This window comes from Sceloporus undulatus, chromosome 1 (genome assembly GCF_019175285.1).
Source record: "Sceloporus undulatus isolate JIND9_A2432 ecotype Alabama chromosome 1, SceUnd_v1.1, whole genome shotgun sequence".
Lineage (NCBI taxonomy): Eukaryota > Metazoa > Chordata > Lepidosauria > Squamata > Phrynosomatidae > Sceloporus > Sceloporus undulatus.
The window spans coordinates 288,054,098-288,077,683 of record NC_056522.1 but is presented as its reverse complement, the minus strand read 5'-3'; the positions used below and the strand labels follow the sequence as shown (position 1 = coordinate 288,077,683).

The 23,586-nt window shown below is 43.5% G+C and overlaps 1 protein-coding gene, 1 long non-coding RNA gene and 1 other non-coding gene across 7 annotated transcripts in view; 1 reads left to right on the top strand and 2 right to left on the bottom strand.

The window, feature by feature from the left end:
• The window catches only part of BDNF (brain derived neurotrophic factor), a 62,098-nt gene that overhangs the window by 36,803 nt on the left and 1,709 nt on the right, over positions 1–23,586 (bottom strand). Inside the window, exon 1 of one of the 5 annotated variants that reach the window (XM_042479281.1) lies at positions 23,424–23,560. The exons of 2 other annotated variants lie outside the window; for them this stretch is intronic. Coding sequence is in view for 1 of the 3 variants with exons in the window: in XM_042478929.1 (XP_042334863.1) it covers positions 22,059–22,094 (36 nt within the window). In the remaining 2 variants the exon portion in view is untranslated. Of the gene's footprint in view, positions 1–8,811; positions 9,266–22,058; positions 22,236–23,423; positions 23,561–23,586 lie in introns of those variants that run through there. 2 more of the 5 variants (XM_042478929.1, XM_042479366.1) reach the window with 2 other exon arrangements.
• On the bottom strand, positions 18,858–19,016 carry LOC121920056. The gene has a single exon (XR_006101631.1). It is a non-coding gene; the product is annotated as a U1 spliceosomal RNA (small nuclear RNA).
• The window catches only part of LOC121936988, a 31,031-nt gene continuing 29,713 nt past the window's right edge, over positions 22,269–23,586 (top strand). Inside the window, exon 1 of the long non-coding RNA XR_006105065.1 lies at positions 22,269–22,529. This is a non-coding gene — a long non-coding RNA (uncharacterized LOC121936988). The remainder of the gene's footprint in view (positions 22,530–23,586) is intronic.

The window sequence follows — 23,586 nt, the reverse complement described above, 5'->3', positions numbered from 1 at the left end:
CAGGAATGTGACAGGGAATGGGACAGATCTTGACAATCCAAAGCCTTCTCTGGTATACCTTGGGCATGCTTCCTTTTGTTAAAAAACCAGGGCAAAAGCTAAGAGATGCTTTGAGACCCTTGCAATATGGGCCACCTCCTTTGCCCTTGGACCTCTTTCTCTTTGCAGCACTCCTATCCTACATTACTGCAATGACCTTCTTCTAGGGACCATAAAATTGTAGTTATACACCAGGACAGGGGTTGAAATCAAATCAGGGATGTAGCCAAGGGGGGGAGTTCTTGGGGTCCGGACCCCCCCCCTTCCATTAGGAAAAATGAATGGTGGTGTGCTGCTGCGCTGCCGCACCAAGCCCCATATAATGGTGGCACTTAGTCTGGACCCACCCCCCCTTCAAAAAATCCTAGCTACGTCCCTGATCAAATGATCAAATAGGTGAAAAACCATCACAGAAAGCTGCCACATTGTTACAAAATACATGACAGGAAGCATAAACACTAATAAGCAACAGGATAAACAAAACTAAAAGTACGATGAATGACTATAGGGCCCAAACAGACAGGCCAAAATAAAGCTGCTTCAGGTCACTATGAAAGTGTGTTGTTTAAATGACACACACATCTTAAGAAGCCAGAAGCTGCACCAAAGCTGTGCTCCAGTCCTTAGGACTGGTGTGTGGCTTTGGTGCAGCTTCCAGCCTCTTAGGACGCATGAAGCATTTAAATAGCATATCTCCAAAGTGACCCAAAGCAGCTTTATTTTGGCCTGTCTATTCGGGCCCATAGTTTGTAAAATAGAAAGCAAGAGACAGCATTTTGTTGCGAAAGAAAAGCTGCATTAAATAGGAAGATCACTGGGAGAGAAAGAGAAAGAGCTTTTTACAGTGTGGTAAACTGCCATTGGTAATTTTTAAAAATGATGCTAAGAGACTCCTTTGTGGAAATAAGGAAAACTGTGCATGAAACATGCCCAAATCACTTGTACCAGAAAAGAAAGGCGGTGTGGAACTGAGACTCAAATACGCTCTTTAAAAATGATTTGTAAAGAGCATAAATGATCTTTCCACCTCTCTCCTGCCAGCAAGTGAGGCCACAACATTCAGAAGTGGGATCCCTATTACAAGTCCTTATCACAGCCTCACTCACTGCCAGGAGATGGATGGTAATGTCACCCACCTTGCACCCTGACTGGAAGTTGAATGAACCTATTTTGCTTGATCCAGTTACTGGTTTTTAAGGTGAGCTGGGGGATAACTGGGCCAGGAGACATTACTTACGTAGCTAAATAGCCAATGTAGACTATCAGTGATACATACAGATGTAGGTATGTGTGTGCAGATCCCCCCCTCTCTTTCTGGAATTATAAAGTTTAAACCATTTAAAAATAATTTAAAAACAGGGGAAAAACAGCACATCATTAAAAGCCCATCACACTCAGTTCCTAAAAGTCAGAAGGAATACGTAGGTAGCTCAATGAAAAAAGAAAGAAAGAAAGAAAGAAAGAAAGAAGAACCAGGAATGACATTTCAAACATGGTTGGAAATTGCTATTCATTGGACTCTGTGGAACTTGTCAGACAGATGAGATGGGCAGGTGGAAAGAGCTGAGCCTGTGCCACAGGAAACAAATTATGTCACTAGTAGAGAGATCCAATTTCAGAGGGACTGAGGACAGTGAATAAAACGGATAAGAAGAAAACAAATTCATTTCTGATGTGGTGATGGAGAAGAGTGCTGAGGATACCATAGACAGCAAAAAAGAGAAACACACGAGTCCTTGAACAGATCAAGCCTGAATTCAGCCTGAACTTCCAAGCCTGGAAGCCAAGATGACCAAACTGAGGCTGTTGTACTTTGGCCACATCATGAAATGGCATGACTCATTAGAAAAGGCAATGGTGCTGGGGAAGGTAGACAGCAGTAGAAAGAGAGGAAGACCACATGCCAGATGGATAGACTCAATCAGGGAGACCATGGGCCTGAGCCTACAGGACCTGAGCTGAGCAATGGTGGACTGGGGGTCTTGGCGATGTCTCATCCAAAGAGTCACCATGAGTCAGGGTTATCTTAAGGGCAGCTAACACAAACAACAAGGACAAAGCAAAGTGGGTTGTGCTAGATATAATTGGCACCATTTTTGCCATGAAGCACACACAGCATAGCCCGATTTCAGCTATGCCTACTCAAAACTAAATCCCAGCTTTTGGGCATGCAAAGCACAGTCCAATTCCATGCATATCTACTAAGCCCTATTATAACAGCTTCTCAAGCAGCAAAGCACAGCTCAGTTCTTTGCAATAGTTTTCAGGACTGCAAAGAGCACTTCTATTCTATGAAACAATTTAAATATTCTCTTATCTCAGCACAGTGATTAGAGGTAAGAGAAGCCTGCAGCCAGATGGGAAACCTCTTCAGTTTGCACACAGTCTGGGGAGGGGCAAAACACCCCCCCCCCCCATTTCTGCACAATAGAAATGGTACCAAGCTATTGAAGAGAACAAATTTTGGTTTGGAAAGGTTTCAAGGAAGTTGCCTTCTGTTAATATTAATAGCCAGTTACAGTATATCAATAGATGGATGGGCAGGTAGCCCTGAAGGAACTTTTAAAAAGTTATGCGCACATATTAGATAAGTGGCCACATCACATTAGTGGCAAGAGTCCAAGATACAGATTGGATTTGGCAGTAAACTCAAACTCTTTGTGTGGCCACATTTCTCATTTTCAGGTTGATTATGTCAGCCCAAAAGGTGTGGCCATTTATCCCCTTGGCCTATTTCATGTGATCACACATGTGCAGTTACACTCTTCCTACTCAGTCTCTTTTCTAGCCCTGGATATGAGAAGAGCTGAATGTAGGTGGGCAGAGATGGTAGTGATGCAGAAATGAATTCTAGGAAAGGCAAGGAGACTACATATTTCAGAGTCCAGATTGTAAACATTCCAGTTCCTCTCTCCGTTGTGTTAAAATAATTATATTATTTCAAAATGATAATTCACCCTGCCTATGGCTAGAATAAAAAGTATTATTGTTGCATCCTACTCAGAACTGACAAAATTCTCCCAGCAATACCCATAAGTTTGACACTCCTTTAAACTCACAGTGATCATCTCTCATACAGCAGAAAATATGCATAGACTTAAATTCCTAGTTTTAGCTATTTTGGTGAAGAGGACAAGTCTTTAAAACCATGCAACTCAAAATGTTGGTCCCTGGTGAGTTTCCAAGAAAGAAAGAAACAATCATAGTCCATGGGCTAAATTATATTATGCCAGTGCCTGGAAAAACAGTAATTGCCTGAGATAAAGTGCTTTAAAGCACTGTCCCAAGTCACAGAGATACACTGGATGGGTCAAAGCATATTTTGACACCCAGGGGCATGCACACTTTAGTCAGGGATGAGCAAAGTGCAGGGCCCCTCAACCTATTTTTTCAGTCTCCAAACCACCCAGACCCTTTGAGTAATCATTTTCACAGTGGGGGAATGAATGATCCATTTTACAAATCTCCAGAAGCAGAGATTTAACTTTTAAATGGATCCTTCACACAGTTTAACATCTAAAATCTCACTTTTCAAAATCAAGTGGATTACTGGCTCCATCCAGTTTATCCCGTCCTTGTAATGTAGTTGACATATGTCCTCTGGAGGACCCCCAGGGTCAGAAAACTGTCCTCTAGACCCATAAAATGTCTCACACCTGCTTTGTGTCTATACTTGCTTTATTGACTGAGCTTTGTTTTAAGGTTTCATGCAAATAATGGGCTTGGAACAAAGTCGGCATCAACTTCAGGTTGTTCAAAATTTGAGTGTATAAAATTGAGAGCAAATGTTAGCATGACAAGCCAATAAATTCATAGCTTTTGGGGGCCAGATTAGTAGGCAAGCTGTGTACTTTCTATTGGGCAGATGCTCTGGGGAATGTAAAACATCACAGAGAAAAAGGCCTTGGAGTAACCAGCAGTAAACACAATGGGAGCAATCATTCTAATTGCTCAGTCAATCCTTCCCTAATTGTTTCCTTTCTCATTCTTTTTAAAACATTAAACACAAAACAAATTCTTTAAGAGATTTTGCATCCAGGGGACTTGATGCATGGAAGCAAGTCTCAATGTCACCTGTAACAAAACCCAGGAAATTTAATTTGCAAATAGTGCCCTCCCAGTGAAAGCAGACAGGTAAACAAGCACCTTGTTAAGAAGGATGCCAATCCTTGACATTTGACTATTTATTCCACTGAAAAGGCAGAAAGGAATTACAACTGGTTTCACTGAGCTATTTCAAAGGGAATATTGCATTTGTGTATCACACTCTATGAGTCATAGTCCAGCCTCATCTTAAGAGCACATTTCTTTATGCTGAAAGTCTCAAGATATGAACAGGAGCTAGTTCTAAAACTTTTTAGTGACAACAAACCTGAGCATTTGAACTTGAGAGAAAGGAACTGTCAGGCTGAACTAAGCAAATTTAAAATGTGGCCTGCAGATCTTAGAAAAATTGCATTTTGGACTACACCTCACAGTGCTCTATAGCAATAATAAAAGTTGACGAGAGCTTTCATTAAAAAAGAAAAGAAAAAGAAAAACGTGTAACTGTCTGAAATGGGATTCCTGTTCATTTTTGCAGTCATGAATACTATGAAAGCACTTGATTAAAGTATTACTTGTGTGTTTCCTTCATGGTAATGATCCATTTGAAGGTTACTCACACTACCATAGTAAATAGGGATGCGCTATTAAACATACCACTGAGGTTATATGGCTTCTCCCAGCTTCAGCCTCCAGATCCAAGCCTTTAAGTGTGGATACCTACAGCCCCATTCTCACTAGTCCATTTGCACTGGACAGAACTGGGTAGATCCGGTTGACCCCATATCGAATCAGCCCAGTTACAAGTGCCCACTACCCTTTACCCTGATCAGGGCAATTTGCCCCTCTGAAGTTCACATTTGCAGTACCGCTTTAAAATGGAGCCTCCTTTGTTGTCAATCAAATTAACTTCCTCTTTCGTCAAAGGTGACATATCCTACAGCCATTGGCCAACCAAATGGGTGCTTTCCCCCCCCCTTTAAAAAAAACAACTGGCAACTGCATTCACTTATTCTGTCAACTTGTCAAATTTAAAAACCTCCAGGTGTGTGTGTATGTGTTGTGTGCATTTGGGTCATTACAGATTATGGCATCCCTAAAACGACCCCATCCTAGGGTTTTCTTGGCAAGATTGGTTCCGAGAAGATTTGCCATTGCCTTTCCCCTGAGGCTGAGAGAGTGTGACTCCCCCAAAGTTATGGGTTTCCACAGCCTTCCCTCTGAATGCCAGCCTCTAGCTTCCCCTTCACTTCCAGCCCAGCATTTCCTCCTCTTTGGAACCTCTTCCCTTCCCTTCACTTCCAGCCCAATCCCACCCCCGAAGCCCTTGCCTCCTCCTGGATGTCAGCCTTTTCCCTTCCCTTCCACCCCAAAGCATTCGCATAATCTGTCACAATAATAATAATAATAATAATAATAATAACAACAACAACAACAACAACAACAACAACAAATGTCACTTGCAGGGGAGGCCACCTGAATGCCATCTCTGCATCCTTTCTTTTCTTTCCCTCCAGTTGCCACCCCAGAATGCCATCTTTCCTTACATACACATATGTAGCAAAAGCATTCACACATTGTATCAATTTGCCAAATTGAAAGGGAAACATTTGTAACATTCACTTTGTAGCATTTGCATATCCTGTCACACACAGACAAAAATATAATTTAAAAAAAATGCCACTTGCAAAGTGACCTGCCATGCCACCAGCAAGCAAACGAAAGGGAAATGTAGCACAAGCAGACACATACTATCAATATGTATTAACCTGTAGAACAAGCATTCACATAATCTGTCAAAAATAAAATTGCAAAGAGAGAGAGAGAGAGAGAGAGAGAGAGAGAGAGAGAGCTGCCCCCGAGAGGGAGGCATGATCCGCCCTCTGCCCTCCTTTTGACCTAAACCCCTTCCCCGAACTTGACCCAATCATGACTGGGGCCAAGTTCACATTTGTCGGCAGCAGGGAAGAAACGGGTTTTCCTAAAAGACACAGAAAATAATTCACTTTTGGAAAAACCGCTCTAAGGGGGATTTGCCCCAGATTGGGTGTGAAAGACCCTAATTCTGATGTGTTTAAACCGGTGCCAATGGGAACTTCCGACTTTTAATCCGGGTTACAATTCCGTACAAAAGGTAGTCTGAATGGCCCCTACAACTGGGATGTAACACTTCACCAAGGCTCTATCTGCACTGCAGAGATACCCTCCTAACTCTCAAGGCTCAATGCTATGGAATTTTGCAAATTGTAATTTTGTGAGACATTTAGTGTTTTCTGTCAGAGCGCTCTAGTGCCCACAGTAAAGTACAATCCACAGAATTCCATAGCACTTGAGCCATGGCAGTTAAAGTAGTGTCAAACTGGATTATTTCTGCAGCATGGACACAACCTAAGTTTCTTCTTGAACAAATCAACGAGAAATTTTAGCAATTTTCTTTCTGTTGTAAGAAAAATCTTCAAAATCTATGCAGTTTTCAAACCTTATTTGCAATTCGGGAGTTATTCAGTACAAAATGGGCATGTTCCGTTTGCACAGAAAAGAACAGCATTTTCTGCACAGGAAACAGAATTTTCTGTGCAGGCAATAACACTCCTATGTAGACATATTATTTTCTGAGCATGAAATTATGTCTCCTACTCCACTATGAATGTAGCTATAGAATGATCTGCTGAGAGCTGTCTCCAGGAGCTTTTGGACACTGCAGAATGATAGCATTATCATTCCACATTGACAGCAATAGTTCCATCTTATGAAATCCTGGGATTTTCAGTTTAGAGTGGTACTTTTAAAATTTCAGCCAGTGGCCTCTAGTGCCTCATGAAACTGCAAACCACCAGATTCCCTAGGATGGAACCCTGATGGTTAAAGTGGAATAATATTGCTATATTGTACAGAGTGCAAGAGCCCCAGTTGTCCCCATACTCAAAGCTGAGGAGTGGTTACCAGGCCAGGCCAAGCTAAGGTTTTTCCTTATTCTCCCTCGGCTGCAGAGTATAATTGGGAACATATTCCCCAGTTAACTGTGGCTCATCTACACTATAGAACTGGAAATAATATAAAAATAATATAGAAATAATATGCAGTTTGACACTACTTTAACTGCCATGGTTCCAGCCTACAGAATCCTAGGATTTGTAGTTTTGTGAGGCACCACCATTCTTTCGCAGAGAAGGCTAAATACTTTTTAAAACTACAAATCCCAAGATTCAATAGGATGGAGCTACAGTACTTAAATGGTATCAAAGTACATTATTTCTACTGTGTAGAGACTCCTTGTGTTGGTTTCCTTTGTTAGCTTTTTTTGTTAGACATGACAAAGGCCTAAATTTAGTAGAAACAAATATTTTAAATAAAATAATAAAAAATATAATACATTCCAGTTCTACAGGGATCCTTGCAGTGCAGTGATAAAATAAGAGAGTTCACTGTAAGCATTTAAAAAAAGACTTGACAAGCTTTTGGAATTCCTTGTCCACCAACAATTCTTTAAAAAAATGCAAGATTTGGCTCTAGGTGGTGCTAGTAGTACATTTTTTTTAATATATAGAAATTATTTCTTAAAATGTTTCATTTTGAAGTTATGACTAAGTCCTGTGAGAAAAACAGATGTTCTTCAGTTCCATTATAATTAATGGGACATGCTTATTGTGACTACTTTAGGTCCATTGATTATAACCGGAACAAAGCATGAGAGGGCCATAGATGCATCTTGAGTCTCATGATAGGATCAATTCTGGCCTTACTGAGACCTTCATATTGTTAAAATTTCACATGGAGGGAAAATGGTCCTATCCTCACTGTAGAGCTTGGAAACATAACTGGCCATGGTGAGTGGGGGAGTCTAAGAATTGTAGTTCCAAAAAACCCCTTCCCAAGCTCTGCTGTAACTATTATAGCACACTGGAAACAATCATGCTACCGTTAAGTTTACAGAACCATAGACTCCAGCTGGTTTGAACTAGCTTAAACACAAATACTTAAGTTGAACTACTTTATCATTCTGACTGTTAGCGTAAGGGGGGGGATTCTTCTGCAAACATGTTTAATGGACTTTGGTTAAGAGCCCATCCTCTGCTTATTAATAAAGGGCAAACTACACATTACATGCCGTGCTTCCACTCAAAACTGCAGCTCCCTAAAGCTGCTTTTCATTGCAATTTAACAACAACAACCACAGTAAAATTGGCAAGGCTACATTGCACCCATTTATACATACTGTGCAGTTTTTTCCCTCTGGGTGGAAAGCAAAAGGGCATATTATTTGAGTATCCCTTGTGTCAGTGACATACAAAGAGAGTTTGTTCTTTTTTCCTAAGCCAGAGCTCAGTTTTACTTCATATTCAGAACAAAACACTCCAAAGAACAGTTCACTTTTGGGTAAGGGAGAGCGTGCCAGTGTGTAAACCACTTCAGAGATGACTGAGAGCTGTTCCATTAAGTTGCAATTCGGCAATCAGGGATGGGGGGGGGCTGAATGTTCATGAGAATTACATGAAAACAAGTCAATGCAGGTTAGTAATTAACCTATTAAGAGGGATATATCCGCTCACAGAGGAACCTCTGTCATGCTCCGCAGTCCACAGAGCAGTATTTCCAAAGCAGTCATGAATCAAAAGGCTGGGAACAACATCTGTAGAAGAGACAGCCACTTAAAATGAGAGTAAGCATTACCCTGAACTAAACGTATCCTTTGCTCACTTCTTTAGTAGCATGCTGTTGATCTCTTACCCTGTGAAAAATGTTTGACAATGGTCCTTTTCCAGCCACAACTGCTTGGAGGTACCACTTTCCTTCTTGGTGCTGTGGTTCGAGTTCACTGGTACTGAAGCCAAAGGTTGCTTTCGGACATTGAGTTCAAACTACAGGCAGTTATCGGGGAAGGCATCAACGAGCCAAATTTTCATAACCTCCAGCAGTCTCGATTTGGCAGGGACGGCTGAGATTAATCCACTGTTTTCCCACTTTTTCAGCCACTTTTAAAATATCCCCTGATTATTCTTTTCTCCTCCCAATTTCCCCTTTCATCCTCAGCCTACTTCCACTGACAAAAACTAAGTTCAAGTGCAAAGGTAGCTTGCATTCACTTGAGCAGGGGGAGGGAGAGGAAGGGGTTGAAGCTTGCCCTTCCCTGTAGGCTCAGGCAAAAGCAAACTGCTGCAACCTCTCCCAGCTATTCTTCTTCATTGATAATTCTGACCACCTTGACCACACCATGATTTTGCTTGGCCACATGAGCCCCAGTTTTCATCTGTGAAATGTTGGAAGGTCTGAAAAGTTTTGCAAATGTTGAAGTGTAGGCCCTCCCTAGGACAGTCCTCATACAAGGTCCAAAAATGCAGGTAGTTGCATTGACAGTAAGGATTTTCTAGCCATTTTCATCAGGATCAGGTCTTTTGCAAAGCTAATGGATTTGGCCCACTCAAGTCAAAGCCACTTTAGAATATTTTGGATTACAACAACTTGTCGTAACAATACACAGCTGCCAAAAAAATCCATTCCGCCTCAGCTCCTGGAGGGACTGAAGATAAACTCAGGGAACTCAAAATGTTCTAGGCTTTAGCCCACGTAAGACATGGCTGCATTATGTCAGCCTCCATTTTTAGACCTATTTCTCTTGTTCAGCAGAGGAAAGCAAACTGGCACTGCAGGAACACCATCACATATGCACAGAATGTCAAAGGCAGCACACTGTCAAAACAATCCTGTGCATGTCTGCTCACAGATAATAACTACTGTCACCAGAGCTGATTTTTGGATGACCATCTCAAAAAAAGCCCAACCAGTGTAGACAATGGAAATTGTAGTCCAAAGCAAGTCTCCTATGCAGTAGCAAAAATGATGTTGCACTTGAAGACACCTCAGGTGCATCTACACTGTAAAACTAATGCAATTTGACAATGCTAACTGCCATGGATTTGTGATTTTGTGTGGCATTAGAATTCTTTGGCACAAGTTAAAGTCCTTATAAAACTACACATCCCTACACATTGGGGTCAAGCTGTATAATTTCTACAGTGTAGATGAACCCCTAGTTCTGAACCATGCCCTGGGGGAATTCCAGTACTATCTGATTATGCAACCTGATTCAAAAGTGATAGGGCACCGAGGAACCACAAAAATCAGTAACCTACCCCATGCACAATAGAAAAATCCAATGCAACTCCATACCAACATTTCACAGATGAAAACCAAGACATTTGTTGCCAACCAAGATTATCGTGTGGAAAATGGCAAAAGTTATTAGTGAGGAAGTACAGACAAGATAGGAAAGTGTGAAGCAGTTTGCTTGTGCCTGAGCCTACAGGGAAGAAGAACAAGATTCCACTCCTCCTCTCCTCTTCTGCACTGCTGAGTTAACTGAGAAGTCAGCTTGCAGCCACTGAAGTTATCTGAGGACAAAGGGGGAAAGTGGGAGGAAGAAAGAGTCTGCAACATTTTAAAAAGAGCTGAAAAAGTGGGATGACAGAGGATTAATCTGGACTGTCCCTGCCAAATTGGGATTGTTGGAGGATATGCAATTCCACCATCATACTCTCTTGTTCTGTTCTCATAACATTGGATTTAGGCTCAACAATGTAGCCTTCCCAAGCTCTGTCTGTTACTTCTAGGCCAGTGGGAGAGAATGTTTATAGCCATCACTGGTCAGTTTCAAAAGTGGACAAGCTCTTCTGTGTTTAACCTTGCACCCCAAATGTTCTCAGCCTACTCACTTTCAAGAATTTTTAAAAATGCTACCCATAGAAAACTGTTTCCAAACTTAGACTTAAATAAGCAGAGGGACTTTTGTCCTCTCCGTCCAGCCACACAACCACCCTTTTGCCTCCAGTCAAGTTATTTGGCCAAGAATAAAATGTTTGAGTCTCTTGGCTTATTATGCCAACCACAATTTACAGCCTCCGAATGATGACATCCTCCCTATAATGAGAAAAATAGAGCTCTAACAGAGAGTGCAATTTTTTAAAATGGGTTTTCCAGCTGTGATTCAGTGAAGATGAACACTAAGTGGCAGTACTACAGAGGGAAAATTGTTCTGTGTTGTTGAATCTCAAAGGAAGGCCTTTCTTTTTTATCTCTTTTCATTAAACAAACAATAGTGAACAGCTCTTTTTCAATTGCTTAGTATTGGGAGTTAAGTAGTGATTTTATCTTCAGTTCCCAAGTAAGGCAGCCTGGCCGGAATGCAGAGTTATTCTGTCCCTCTTTTTCCTGGGTAGGCCCCTATTCCTTCTTATTATGGACAGACCCAACATTAGAAACACCCTGGCCTTGGGCAAAGGAGCTGGGCAGAAAGTGGACAGAGAGGAAGCACATGCAAAGGAAGACAGAAGTGCTGTACCTGTCTGGGATGCCAAACAGGTACAGCTTTTCTCATACATGCACAATAAGCTACTAAGAGATGGTGTGGCGTGCTGGTTGATGCATCAAAGTTTGGAAAGGCTAAGGTTCAAACCCCTATTCAGCCACTGGGTGGGAATGGATGGCCTTAGAACTATCACTCCCCTTCAGAACTGGAAAAGTTGCATTTTTGGATTATAGCTTGCAGAATCTCTTAGCCAACATGCTCCCTGACTAGGGAATTATGTGAGCTGAGAGCCAGAATGATGAAGTAGTTTCAGTGTTGGACTACAACAACAACTGTACCGCAGAATTAATGCTGTCTGACACCACTTTAACTTCCAGGGCTCAATGCTATGGAATTCTGGAAGTTGTAGTTTTGTGGGATGTTTAGCTTTCTTAGTCAGAGAGCTCTTGTGCCACAACAAACTACAAGGTTTCCATAAGATGGAGCCTTGATGCTATGCAGTTAATCCTCTTTGCAGATCCTCCCATCCTGAGGCCCTGCCATTCATTCAACAGCAGAACAATATACACAGATTAACATGGAAATCACTCCTCCCAACCCAGGGTCACACAGTATATATATACCCCACTCACTTCCATGCCAGCATTCTCTGATGTTGCCACCCACAGATGCTAGTGAAACGTCAGAAACAAACTCTTCTAGAACATGGCCACATAGCCAGAAAAACCTACAAGAATCTCTGTTTGTCTAACCTAATCCCTGTGTCACCTCCTGGACAGGTGTGTTCTACTGAATCAGACTATTGGTTCCTCTAGCTCAGTATTGTCTATTCTCACTGGTAATGATTTTCCAGGATTTCAAACAGGTTTCTTTCCTAGACTTGCCTCTTTCCTAACCTCTTAGAATCATAGAATCATAGAATTGTAGAGTTGGAAGAGACCACTAGGGCCATCCAGTCCAACCCCCTGCCATGCAGGAAATCCAAATCAAAGCATCCCTGACAGATGGCCATCCAGCCTCTGTTTAAAGACCTCCAAGGAAGGAGACTCTATCACCCTCCGAGGGAGTGCATTCCATTGTCGAACAGCCCTTACTGTCAGGATGTTCCTCCTAATGTTCAGATGGAATCTCTTTTCCTGTAGCTTGCATCTATTGTTCCGGGTCCTGTTCTCTGGAGCAGCAGAAAACAAGCTTGCTCCCTCTTCAACATGACATCCTTTCAAATATTTAAACAGGGCTATCATATCACCTCTTAACCTTCTTTTCTCCAGGCTAAACATCCCCAGCTCCCTAAGTCGTTCCTCATAGGGCATGGTTTCCAGACCCTTCACCATTTTTGTCGCCCTCCTTTGGACACGCTCCAGTTTCTCAATGTCCTTTCTGAATTGTGGTGCCCAGAACTGGACACAATATTCTAGGTGGGGCCTGACCAGAGCAGAATACAGTGGCACTATTACTTCTCTTGATCTAGACACTATACTTCTATTGATGCAGCCTAAAATAGAATTGGCCTTTTTAGCTGCCACATCACACTGTTCACTCATGTTCAACTTGTGGTCTACTTGGACTCCTAGATCCCTTTCACACGTAGTTTCATTCAGCCAAGTGTCACCCATCCTATATCTGTGCATTTTATTTTTCCGCCCTAAGTGCAATACCTTACATTTCTCCGTGTTGAATTTCATTTTGTTAGCTTTGGCCCAGCTTTCTAGTCTATTCAGGTCATTTTGAATCTTGATCCTGTCCTCTGGGGTATTAGCTATTCCCCCTAATTTGGTATCATCTGCAAATTTGATAAGTATGCTTCCAATTCTGTCATCCAGGTCATTGATAAAGATGTTGAATAGCACTGGGCCCAGGACAGAGCCCTGTGGGACCCCACTGGTCACTTCTCTCCAGGATGAAAAGGAGCCATTGTTGAGCACCCTTTGGGTTCGGCCGGTCAACCAGTTACAGATCCATGTAACAGTTCCTTTGTCTAGCCCACATTTTACAAGCTTGTTTGCAAGAATGTCATGGGGAACTTTGTCAAAGGCCTTACTGAAATCAAGATATACTATATCCACAGCATTCCCTTCATCTACCAAGCTGGTAATTTTATCAAAGAAAGAGATTAGGTTTGTCTGGCATGACTTGTTTCTCTGAAACCCATGTTGACTTTTTGTGATTATGGCATTGCCTTCTAGATGTTCACAGACTCTCTGTTTAATGATCTGCTCCAGAATCTTTCCTAGTACTGATGTCAGACTAACTGGACGATAATTGTTGGGATCCTCTTTTTTCCCCTTTTTGAAGATGGGGACAACATTTGCCCTCCGCCAGTCTGCTGGGATCTCTCCTGTTTTCCAGGAGTTTTCAAAGATTATTGCCAATGGCTCCGATATTACATTTGCCAGTTCTTTTAATACCCTTGAATGGAGTTCATCTGGTCCCGGAGACTTAAATTCATTTAGATTAATAAGGTGTTCCTCTACTATCTCTTTACTTATTCTGTGCTGAAATTCCCCTATTCTGTCCTCTGCTCCATTATCCTCAGGTTGAGCACCCTTTGCCTTTTCTGAGAAGACTGTGGCAAAGAAGGTGTTGAGTAATTCTGCCTTTTCTCTGTCTTCTGTTAGCATTTTGCCATCTTCTCCACGCAGTGGCCCTACCGTTTCCTTCTTCTTCCTTTTGCTGCGGACATATCCAAAAAAGCCCTTTTTATTGTTCTTAACCTCTCTAGCAAGCCTGAGTTCATTCTGTGCTTTAGCTTTTCTGACTTTACCCCTACACATGCCTGCTATTTTTTTGAATTCCTTTTTTGTGATTTCCCCCTTTTTCCATTTCTTATACATGTTCCGTTTCAAACTCAGCTCAGTTGAAAGTTCCTTAGTCATCCATCCTTGTTTCTTGAGACACCTCCCGTTTTTCTTTCTCACTGGAACGGTTTGAAATTGTGCCTTCAGTATCTCTCTTTTGAGAAACTCCCATCCGTCCTGAACTCCTTTATCTTTTAGTATTTCTGACCATGGAATCGCCCTCAATACTTCTCTAAGTTTACTGAAATCCGCTCTCCTAAAGTCTAGGATGCGTGTCTGACTATGCCTGGCTTCTCCTTTCCACTGTATTACAAACTCCAGGAGAACATGGTCACTTCCACCTAATGATCCCACCACTTGCACCCCATTAACCAAGTCATCCTTGTTGGTTAGGATCAGATCTAAAATAGCTGACCCCCTTGTTGCCTCTTCCACCTTTTGGACCATGAAATTGTCTTCCAGGCAAGTGAGGAATTTGCTAGGCCTTGAGGATTTTGCTGAGTTTGACTTCCAACAAATATCAGGATAGTTGAAGTCGCCCATCACTACTACATCTCTCTTTTCTGACTGTGTGGTCATCTGTTCTAGAAAGATATCATCCAATTCCTCCATCTAACTTGGGGGTCTGTAGTAGACTCCCACCGTAACATCCTTGTTGTTTCCCTCCCCTTTGATTCTTATCCAGATGCTCTCCACCTGGCTTCCATGATTGATGTCCAGGATCTCTTCACTGGTGTAAATATCTCTGACATATAGTGCTATTCCTCCTCCTTTCCTGTTTGGCCTATTTCTCTTAATAAGGTTATACCCCTCTATTTCCACATTCCAATCATGAGACTCATCCCACCAGGTTTCAGTGATGCCTATTATATCATATCTTTCCTAGACTCATCTGTTTCCTAGCCTGATCTGTATTATTCCTTGTTAATTTCCCATCCAGGTCCTAACCAGACCTGAACCAATTTGTTTTTTCTAAAATTTTCTAAGGGTTTAGGGTTCTTCCTTATAAAGCTAAAAAATGTGATTTTTAGGGTGGCCATGTGTTCTGTGTTACTGAGCACAGTCTTCCAATTTGAAGGGCTGTCAGATAAAATCCTTTCTTTGAATGTATTTCAAGGGTTGTCCATTCTAACTCCCATTCAGAGTTAAAGAGCCCTTAGAAGGGAAGGCCAACCACTGGACAAATTCAGTTATTACAATCTTTTTTTCTAAATGTAATGCAAATCTCTGCATTGCTTTGTTTTTGGCTGTTTTATTTTTCTTTTCTGGCTAGGGTCAAACCAATTGTGTGGAGGGAAGCTGCATGTATTATTGCTGCTCTGAACTTCTTGGAGGAAGGGCAGGCCAAAAATGAATTAATTTAAACGAAAATACCATTTTCTTCTCCCTCTGTGGCATCAGTGGGAATCATGTGGCCCTCTAGATGTTGCTGAACTATACCTCCCAGTGTTCTTTACCTTTTGCTATGTTAGCTAGAACTGCTGGGACCTACAATCCAACAACATTTGAGGGCCACTTGATTTCCTTCCCTACTCTAAAAATACATGAAGGGTTCAGAACTCATGGCCTTCTTTACTTCCTGTTACCCATTATAGGTCTTGCACACCTCTCAGAGTTTTAATGGTACCATCAGAGGGTCTGTAAAGGCTAACAGGAGCAGAAGAGAGCTTTCACATGGAGGAATCCATATTATGCTCCCATGCGAACTTCAAGGAATCCTCTGGAAATGAAAATTGGTTTCACTCTTCCCCACCATTAATTTTCATCATCGGTTCTTGGCAGAGATTGGGAAAGTTCCTCTTTTTTGGTTTGCAGGGCTCTACTATGTTGGTTGATGTTTTTCTAGCAGTGCAGTCCCCTCAAAAGGGAATTTTCCCAAGCTCTGTTTCTGGTTAAAGGGAGAGATGCAAGTAGTAATCCCTGCCCACACTGGGAAATCCCATTGTTAGAAGAAAGAGTTTACAAGTCTTTCCACTAATACAAGTCAATGCAGTAATGCATGTTACAAATACAAGAGTTTGCTGCTTTTCTGTGATTTGACCCTATATCTTTCAAGGAGCATCAAAACATGGCATGAAAGACTGAATCCCTGCAATGGCGGCTGCTGTTACTGCTCCTCTCCTCTCCTCTCTTTGAAGCTATGCACTAGCATTTCCCTCCAGATGTTTTGAACTACAACTCCCATAAATCCCCACCCACATGTCTAATGATCATGTAAGATCTGGAGTTGTGGTCCTGGGTTAGGGCTCACTGCTACACACCTTACCATCCATCAGCTGTGGATTATTTCTAGTTGGCCCCACTCAAAACCAGATAGAAGATGTAGTGTAGGTACAAGTTAGAATTGAACCAGCTAATATTCTTTACATTACAAGATCTCATCCAGCAGCATTATATGCATATTGGTGAAGAACATAGGATAGACTCTACAGGTTTCAGGGGGAAGATAGTAAAACAATGAATAGTCAATCCTTTTATGGGATCTCTGTGCCAAGACTGAACAAAACTGTACAACAAGAATTCTGTGGACAGCTGCCAGTACATATTAATCTGCCAACAAAATCTTAATATCGACCAAAAAAATAAAAAATTGAGATCCACTGCATCTACAGCATACATTAGTTCCCCCCCCCCAAAAAATATGAAGGATGCTCAAACCTCACTAGCACACTTGACACCTTATTTGAAAACCAAATTGCTAAAGGTTCACAACTTTGCACTCCTTCATCAATCTTCCTCAGAGTGGAAAATGATTGGAGAATCAACACCAAAGCTAGATAAATGTATCACTTAGCCTAAAAACATGACAGAGGAGTAGGGCTGGGGTTCAGACAAATACTCCAAACCCTCCAGCATTTCACAGATGAAAACCAGGATAAGTAGTCAAGGAATATCAGAATATAATCAAGATGGCAAAACTTGTAAATAACACACACATTAGGTGAAGCTACAGCTGGTTTCTTTCTCCTGAGCCTACTGGGAAAGGTAAGATTTCACCCTTTTCCCTCTTTCCTCCCTTCTAAATGGAGTGCAAATGATTTTTGCACTTTGATTCATTTTTCAGCAACTGAATTAAGCTGAAGACAAGAGGAAGTGGTAGGAGGAGAGAGAGAAACTTGGACATTTTAAAAGCAGCTGAAAAGTTTGGACAGCAGAGGACTAATCAGGACAGTCACTGCTAAACTGGGACAGTTAAAAGGTATGATACCTGAATGCATTAGAGCAGTGGGTCTACTTCAAATCCATAGGAATTTTAAAAGAAAATAATTTAATTAAGTCGTATTTGAAACCCATAGGCACTGTCTTTGTTTTTATTTATTTACGTGTTTATTTTTAAAAATAGCAATAAAAGTAAGCCTGTGTGTGTGATTCCCTCCCCCCCCCCCCAGCCTTTATCAAAACAGAGACCTGACATGGACTTATATGAAAAGCAAGTTTCGTTGATTTAAGGTCACAGATAGAGACACATACGTAGAGATGGGCAAAGCGTATGCCTTTTCATTCATGCTGCCAAGCAGTGACTCAGTAAGATTCAATTGGATTTCACTCAATGGGCAGTTCATATCAGTAATTATTATTATTACCATCATTTTAAACTCATGCTACACTAAGCTGGACCACAGCCTCTGTGCCTGGGTGCTTCCATTTATAAATATCACATTACTTTCATTTCTTCCAATCCATTTTTATCAATCCATGAATTAAAGATAACACAGGTACTCACTCTATACTACCAGGATAGATTCCCTGCATACATTAAAACTCAGTTACTAGAAGCATAAATAATTAACAGTTATTGATCTCAAAATGGCAATAACCCCAAAGAAATGTGTAGCAAAGTTTTTTTTAAAAAAAATATGCTTTTGGAGGGGGGGGGGAAATCAAGACAAGAGACTAATGGCAATTCTGGGAAAAAAGACTGCACATGGGCTGTAACACATTGCTCTTTTAATCTTATAAAAGATTGAAGAAACTGAGCAATCAATAGTGCATGACAAAGCTGCCAAAATAGTGCATGCATAGTTTGGATGTCCAGAAATAATTACTTGGCAATGTTTTTGAAAGCACCCCATCTAAGTGACTTCAACCAACACTTGAACCACATTCCTTTGGAAACAAGACCTGTTGACTTTGCATTTATGAGTACGGTGAGTACAGTTGCAATCCTAAACACATTTACTAGGGGGCAGCAAGCCCCACCAAATAGGAGGGAAACACTGCCAAGAAAACGGGCAAAGAATTGGTGTGGGCTTCCTTCCCCACTTTCAAATCTCACATCAGCCATGAATTTGCCGGATCATCTTATACACGCCACAATTACCAGCCACATTCCTGTATGTGTTATACAGGAGGCAAAATGCCACTGTACCACTTTACAGGGCTTTTGGAAAGGTAGCTGCAATAATGTCTGTGGAGCTTCCAAAAAATGTGCTTCAGACTTCAGCTCACAACTTAGTCCTATGCAACTTACGCCATCAAAAGAGAAAAGGGTGCCTCTATAGGACTTGACCTCAATATCACAGACAACCTCCTTAAGCACTTGCTGTTGCCATGCATAGAGTTGCACCACATTACTTGGGCTCCTAATGGTACCACAAGGCACGGGGTCCCACATCCTCTGCACACAGTTCCAGAGTTAAGTCTTGGTGACAGCTTCCAGAATCCCTGAGAGATCAGGGCTAGTGGAAACAGCAATCCAAATAATCCAAATTACGCAGTCGAGTTTCCCGCATTTGGGGAAATCGCAGGGGTCAGCACACCTGGAGTGCAATGGATGAGCCTCACCCTGGGAAAACCACTTTTGTGATCATGGTGTCTCCCTTGCCAGTTCTCTCCCCAAATTAATGTGTTCATGTTACGTCTAGTCCATGATGCAGCTATATTGGCTGAGACAACAGAACTATGTTTTCAACCAGTTCCTGGTAGCCAAGATGGGTAGGCACAAAATCTCCTATGCTTTGAAAGCCATTAGTGGGATTAGATTAAATTTACTTGAACCTACGCTGCAGTCAAAATACTGGTGTTTGCTTGCACACTTCCATGTTAAATAATGAGGTGTCAGGAGCTCACCACTGTGATTACAGAATTCATGATGCAACAAGCATTATACATGCAGCATAGCCAATAAACTGTGTGTGTGTGCTGCATTTTGAAAACCAACCTCGATCTTCAGTAGCTTGATTCCCAAATGGCAACAACACAGTTTGCATAGAAAGGAAACATGTTTGTGCTGTGTGGAATGCAATGAATGACCAACAATATCTAAGAAAACCCTATGAAATTCATGGGATTGCCATAAATCAACAGGCAATTTGAAGGCACACACAGACACATTTAAAAAGGGTCATAAGAAAATTTACTGTTCTGGAGTATACCTCTTGCAGATTTCTCCATCAGCTGTCTATTGACTATGCTGGCTGAAATATTCTGGGAGATGTAGTGTCAAGGAGTAATTGTCCCGAGCCCTACTGAAGTATTTGTGAAATTATGAACAGGACGCACAAGGCTGGAGAGCCAGCATGGTGTAGTGGTCTGAGCACTGGACAGTGACTGGAGACCAAGCTTTGAATCCCTGAAAACCCCATGATAGGTTTCCCTTGGGTTTGCCCTAAATTGGAAATTACTTGAAGGCTCACAACAACAATAATCCAAAACCCATCCAGTGAGCATTTAAAGGCTCTGCTGTCCCGCGGCATATTCTGGTGTGTGGGGATGGGCATGTGAACACTGCCTTGGGGATTGGAAACATTTCCTGAAGTTCAGAGAACTATTAAAGAAATCCTTGAAAAGGGCCAGTTTAGACAGCTGTGTGAGTCTCTCTGGATGTTGGCAACTGTTGTTCCTGTTTACAACTGTTTCTGTTTCTAGCCAGAGTGAGCAAGTACTGCAGTGCTCCAGGTATTGCTGGACCATAAAGCCCATCAGCCCCAGTTAGCATAGCCAAAAGCGAAGGATGGCGTGAATTACAGTTCAACCACATCTTGAGGGCTATAAACTGCCCACCTTTGCTTTATAGTCACAGATTCCCTCTCCCCCCCATTAACTAACTAATTAATTAATTTGCCAATCAGCTAAAGTTAACAGATCCCATGAAGATATTATTCATAAAGACAACAGAAGATATAAAGACTCATGGAATCCTAGAGTGGGAAGAATCGCAAGGGCAATCCAGCCCAACCCCCTGCCATGCAGGAAGGCACCCTCAGTCTCCATATCATGAGTAGAAGAAGTACACAGGTAATCCTTTTCACCAGAAACAAACAAAAAAGGTGGATTTTTTAAAATCCTTGTATTCCCCTGCCCCTCCACAGACTAAACACACAGCACAAGCAGTTTAATAATTCACTGGAGGCGTTCACACACAGTCTTGCGTCTAGCAAGGCCGACAAAAAGGACAAATAACTTTATGGCCCTGGAATTCCAGTTATGGTAACCAGCATGTTTTAAATTCCAGGAAAGGTTACATTTCAGCAAGTGCTGCTTTCCACTCACTCACTCGCTCACTGGCTGCTGGAGATGCACAGTCCTGGGCTGGGGCCAAGGCAGTGCTTCCCGTTACATTCCATTTATAACCTCTGGCGGCGGCCCATACCTGGCGCAGCTATGGACTACTCCTGCGGCTACTACGCCACATCCCAATTCTCTTTACTACTTCTTTTGAAGCTTACAACAACTTCAAATTACCCCAGGCGTACAGGTCAGGAATGAGCTCAACTTTTTGGGTGCATGATATCATGTGATTTATTTATAGTCCACCTTTTCTCATTAGGAATCAATTACAGCAATTAGAAAAGCAACATGAAATAAAAGTACAATTCAAAATAAACAGTCCCCCTATCCCGACCCCCCCCCCCACATAATAACCTTGATCAGTATCTATTGATAAATATAGATTGATCTTAAGTTGATCAAAAAGAGTCGTTTTCTGGTGATTCCTAGAGCCACCATCTCCCACAAAAGTGAAGCTGTGTCACTTTCTTCTCCGCCTCCCCTCCCAAAAAAAAAAAAACCAAAACAACAAACAAACCCCAAGGTACAACAGACTCCCATTGAAAAACATGATCTCCTTTTGGAACAGATCAAAGTTTCTATTCCATTTCCAACAGAGAGCCACCAAGCAAACAGATGTTTCTTGAAGTTCACAAAGAAATAAATCATCATGCTCCATAAGGATGGAGCTTCTTGACTGAGAAGCAGTCTGCCTCCAAGATCTAGATGGTTTGGATCAGCAAGGGATGGCTACCATCGCAGACAGTAAAGTAAAGTAAAGTTGATTGTTAAAAGCTAAAAGCCGTCACAATATAAAACAGATCCAATCCGTCGCAGATAGACCCATACTCTGTGACTTTGCCAATCCCATTAAAAAAACCAAACACACACACACACTTTGAAATGTAACCCAATGCATGTTGACACACTGCAGAAATAACCCGGTTTGGGACCATTTTGTAACTGCCTGGGCTCAGTGCTAGGGAATCCTGGGAATTGTAGTTTACTGTGGCCCCAGAGCTCTCTGGCCGAGAAGGCTCAATGTCTCCCAAGACGACAGTCCCCAGATTTCCCTAGCATTGAGCCAGGGCAGTGAAAGCGGTCTCAAAGTGGATTGTTTCTGCAGTGTGTTTTGGACTTCAGAAATAAACCTCTAACTCCGGACAGGGATGCCCCCTAAGCCTGGCATCGTGAGTTCAACCCGGGCGGCTTCCACACTCTTCGCTTTGGCCAAGGAAGCAATCCTTCCGATGCCGTAGACTGTGTTGCCTCTCTCTCTCTAAATACTCAATGCTTGCTTGGATTTCTGTAGCACAATATTTGGGGAGCTCCCTGACGTCCTTTGCAGGAAAGCGGTGCCTGGCCATTCAAGGAAGCCAACCAACCGAGGACCATCCGGATCCCCCTCCGCCGCCTGCCATTTGCTGGGAAAGAGCGACCAGAAAGCCAGGCAGCCCCCTCCTCCGTCTTTGGGCTTCTTCCTTCGGGCCAAGCCTCTCCCCGGAAAGCCTTTCCCGAAGCCCCGAGGGAAGCCAGGGCCCTCCTCCTCCTCCTCCCTGCCAGCCTGCCAGCCTGCCTTCCCTCCAGAGGGACCCCTCAAGGGCAGGCCTTCTTCCATCGGGAGCAGGGCTCAAAGGAGCAGTCCTCCTGGGCACCTTTCCATTGGGAGTGTTTGGGGCTTTCCTGGGGCAGCGTCCTCCATTCTTCTGGCATGCCCTCCATTCTGGGCATGATTAAGAAGCAGCCCAGAAGGTCTACCTTTGTCTGGCTCAAGGCTGCTATGGCATTCTGGGAGTTGGAGTTTGTTGTGGGCCCGGAGCGGAGCGGAGGAAAAAATGGAGGACAGTCCGGAAAATGTAGGAACTCTCCTATAAATGTAAAGGCATGCTTCTGAGCCCTGCTCCAAACGGAGGACATGATGGCATTCCTCCCGGACGGAAGGGGAGATGGAGGAGTTGTGTCCCCCGCCTCAGGCGCCTGGCTCTGCCCAGCAGGGGGCACCCTCCTCTCCCCTGCCTCCCTTGCCGCCAGGCCCTTCCCCGGCCTCTTCGGGCCAGTCTCCCGCCTTGATCTCCAGGTGGGGCCTGGCCGCAAAACCCAGGACCTTCCAGGAGAATAACAATCCTTCTGGAGCTGAGGGGCCCAAAGGAGGGGGCGGCTGGCACTGGGCTGCTGGCCAGGGAGCCCCCTTTTCTTAGCAGCCCTGCTTCTCCCCAAGTGGCTGAGGGCCCCGGGAGGAAGGAAGGAAGGAAGGAAGGAAAAAAGGAAGGAGGCGGGAGCGGGCCCTGTTCCTTCAAGGCGGGCTGAGAGAGGCGCCTACCCCGCTTTCCCTCCCGGAGGACCCCCAACTGAGGCAAGCTCCATGGGGGGCTCCGGCCGCCTTCCCTGCCCAGAGCCTGTCCTCTGCCCAGCCGTCGGGGCCCCTCTCCGCTCAGCCTCTCTCCTCCTGCTGCTGCTGCTGCTGCTGCCCCCGACCCCCGAGGAGGACCAGGCTCCCGAGACACAAGCGTCCAACACACTCATCGCAACGCACAGCCCCAGGCTTCTCAGTCCAAAACGACAGGCGGGGGGAGGGGGATGGAGGACCCGTCCGGGAAAAGGAGGACGCCCGGCCAGCCTGGATGTCTGACTCCTGCTCCGCCTGATGGAGGGCGCCTTGGAAGTCCTCCTGGGCCAGCGGCTCCCGTGGCCCCAGGCCCCTGCCCTCTCCCCCGCCTGGCCCCTTCCTTCCCCTGGGGCCCTGCTGCTACCTCTCCGTCCCGCAAAGCCTGGCTGCTCCCTGCGGAGGAGAGCAGAGCAGAGCAGAGCAGAGGAGAGTCACCTCCTCCTCCGAGGAGAGAGCGCCGCGGCTCAGGTGGCTCATCAAAGCTTCATGAGCAGCCTTCTCCTCCTCCTCCTCCTCCTCCTCTTCCT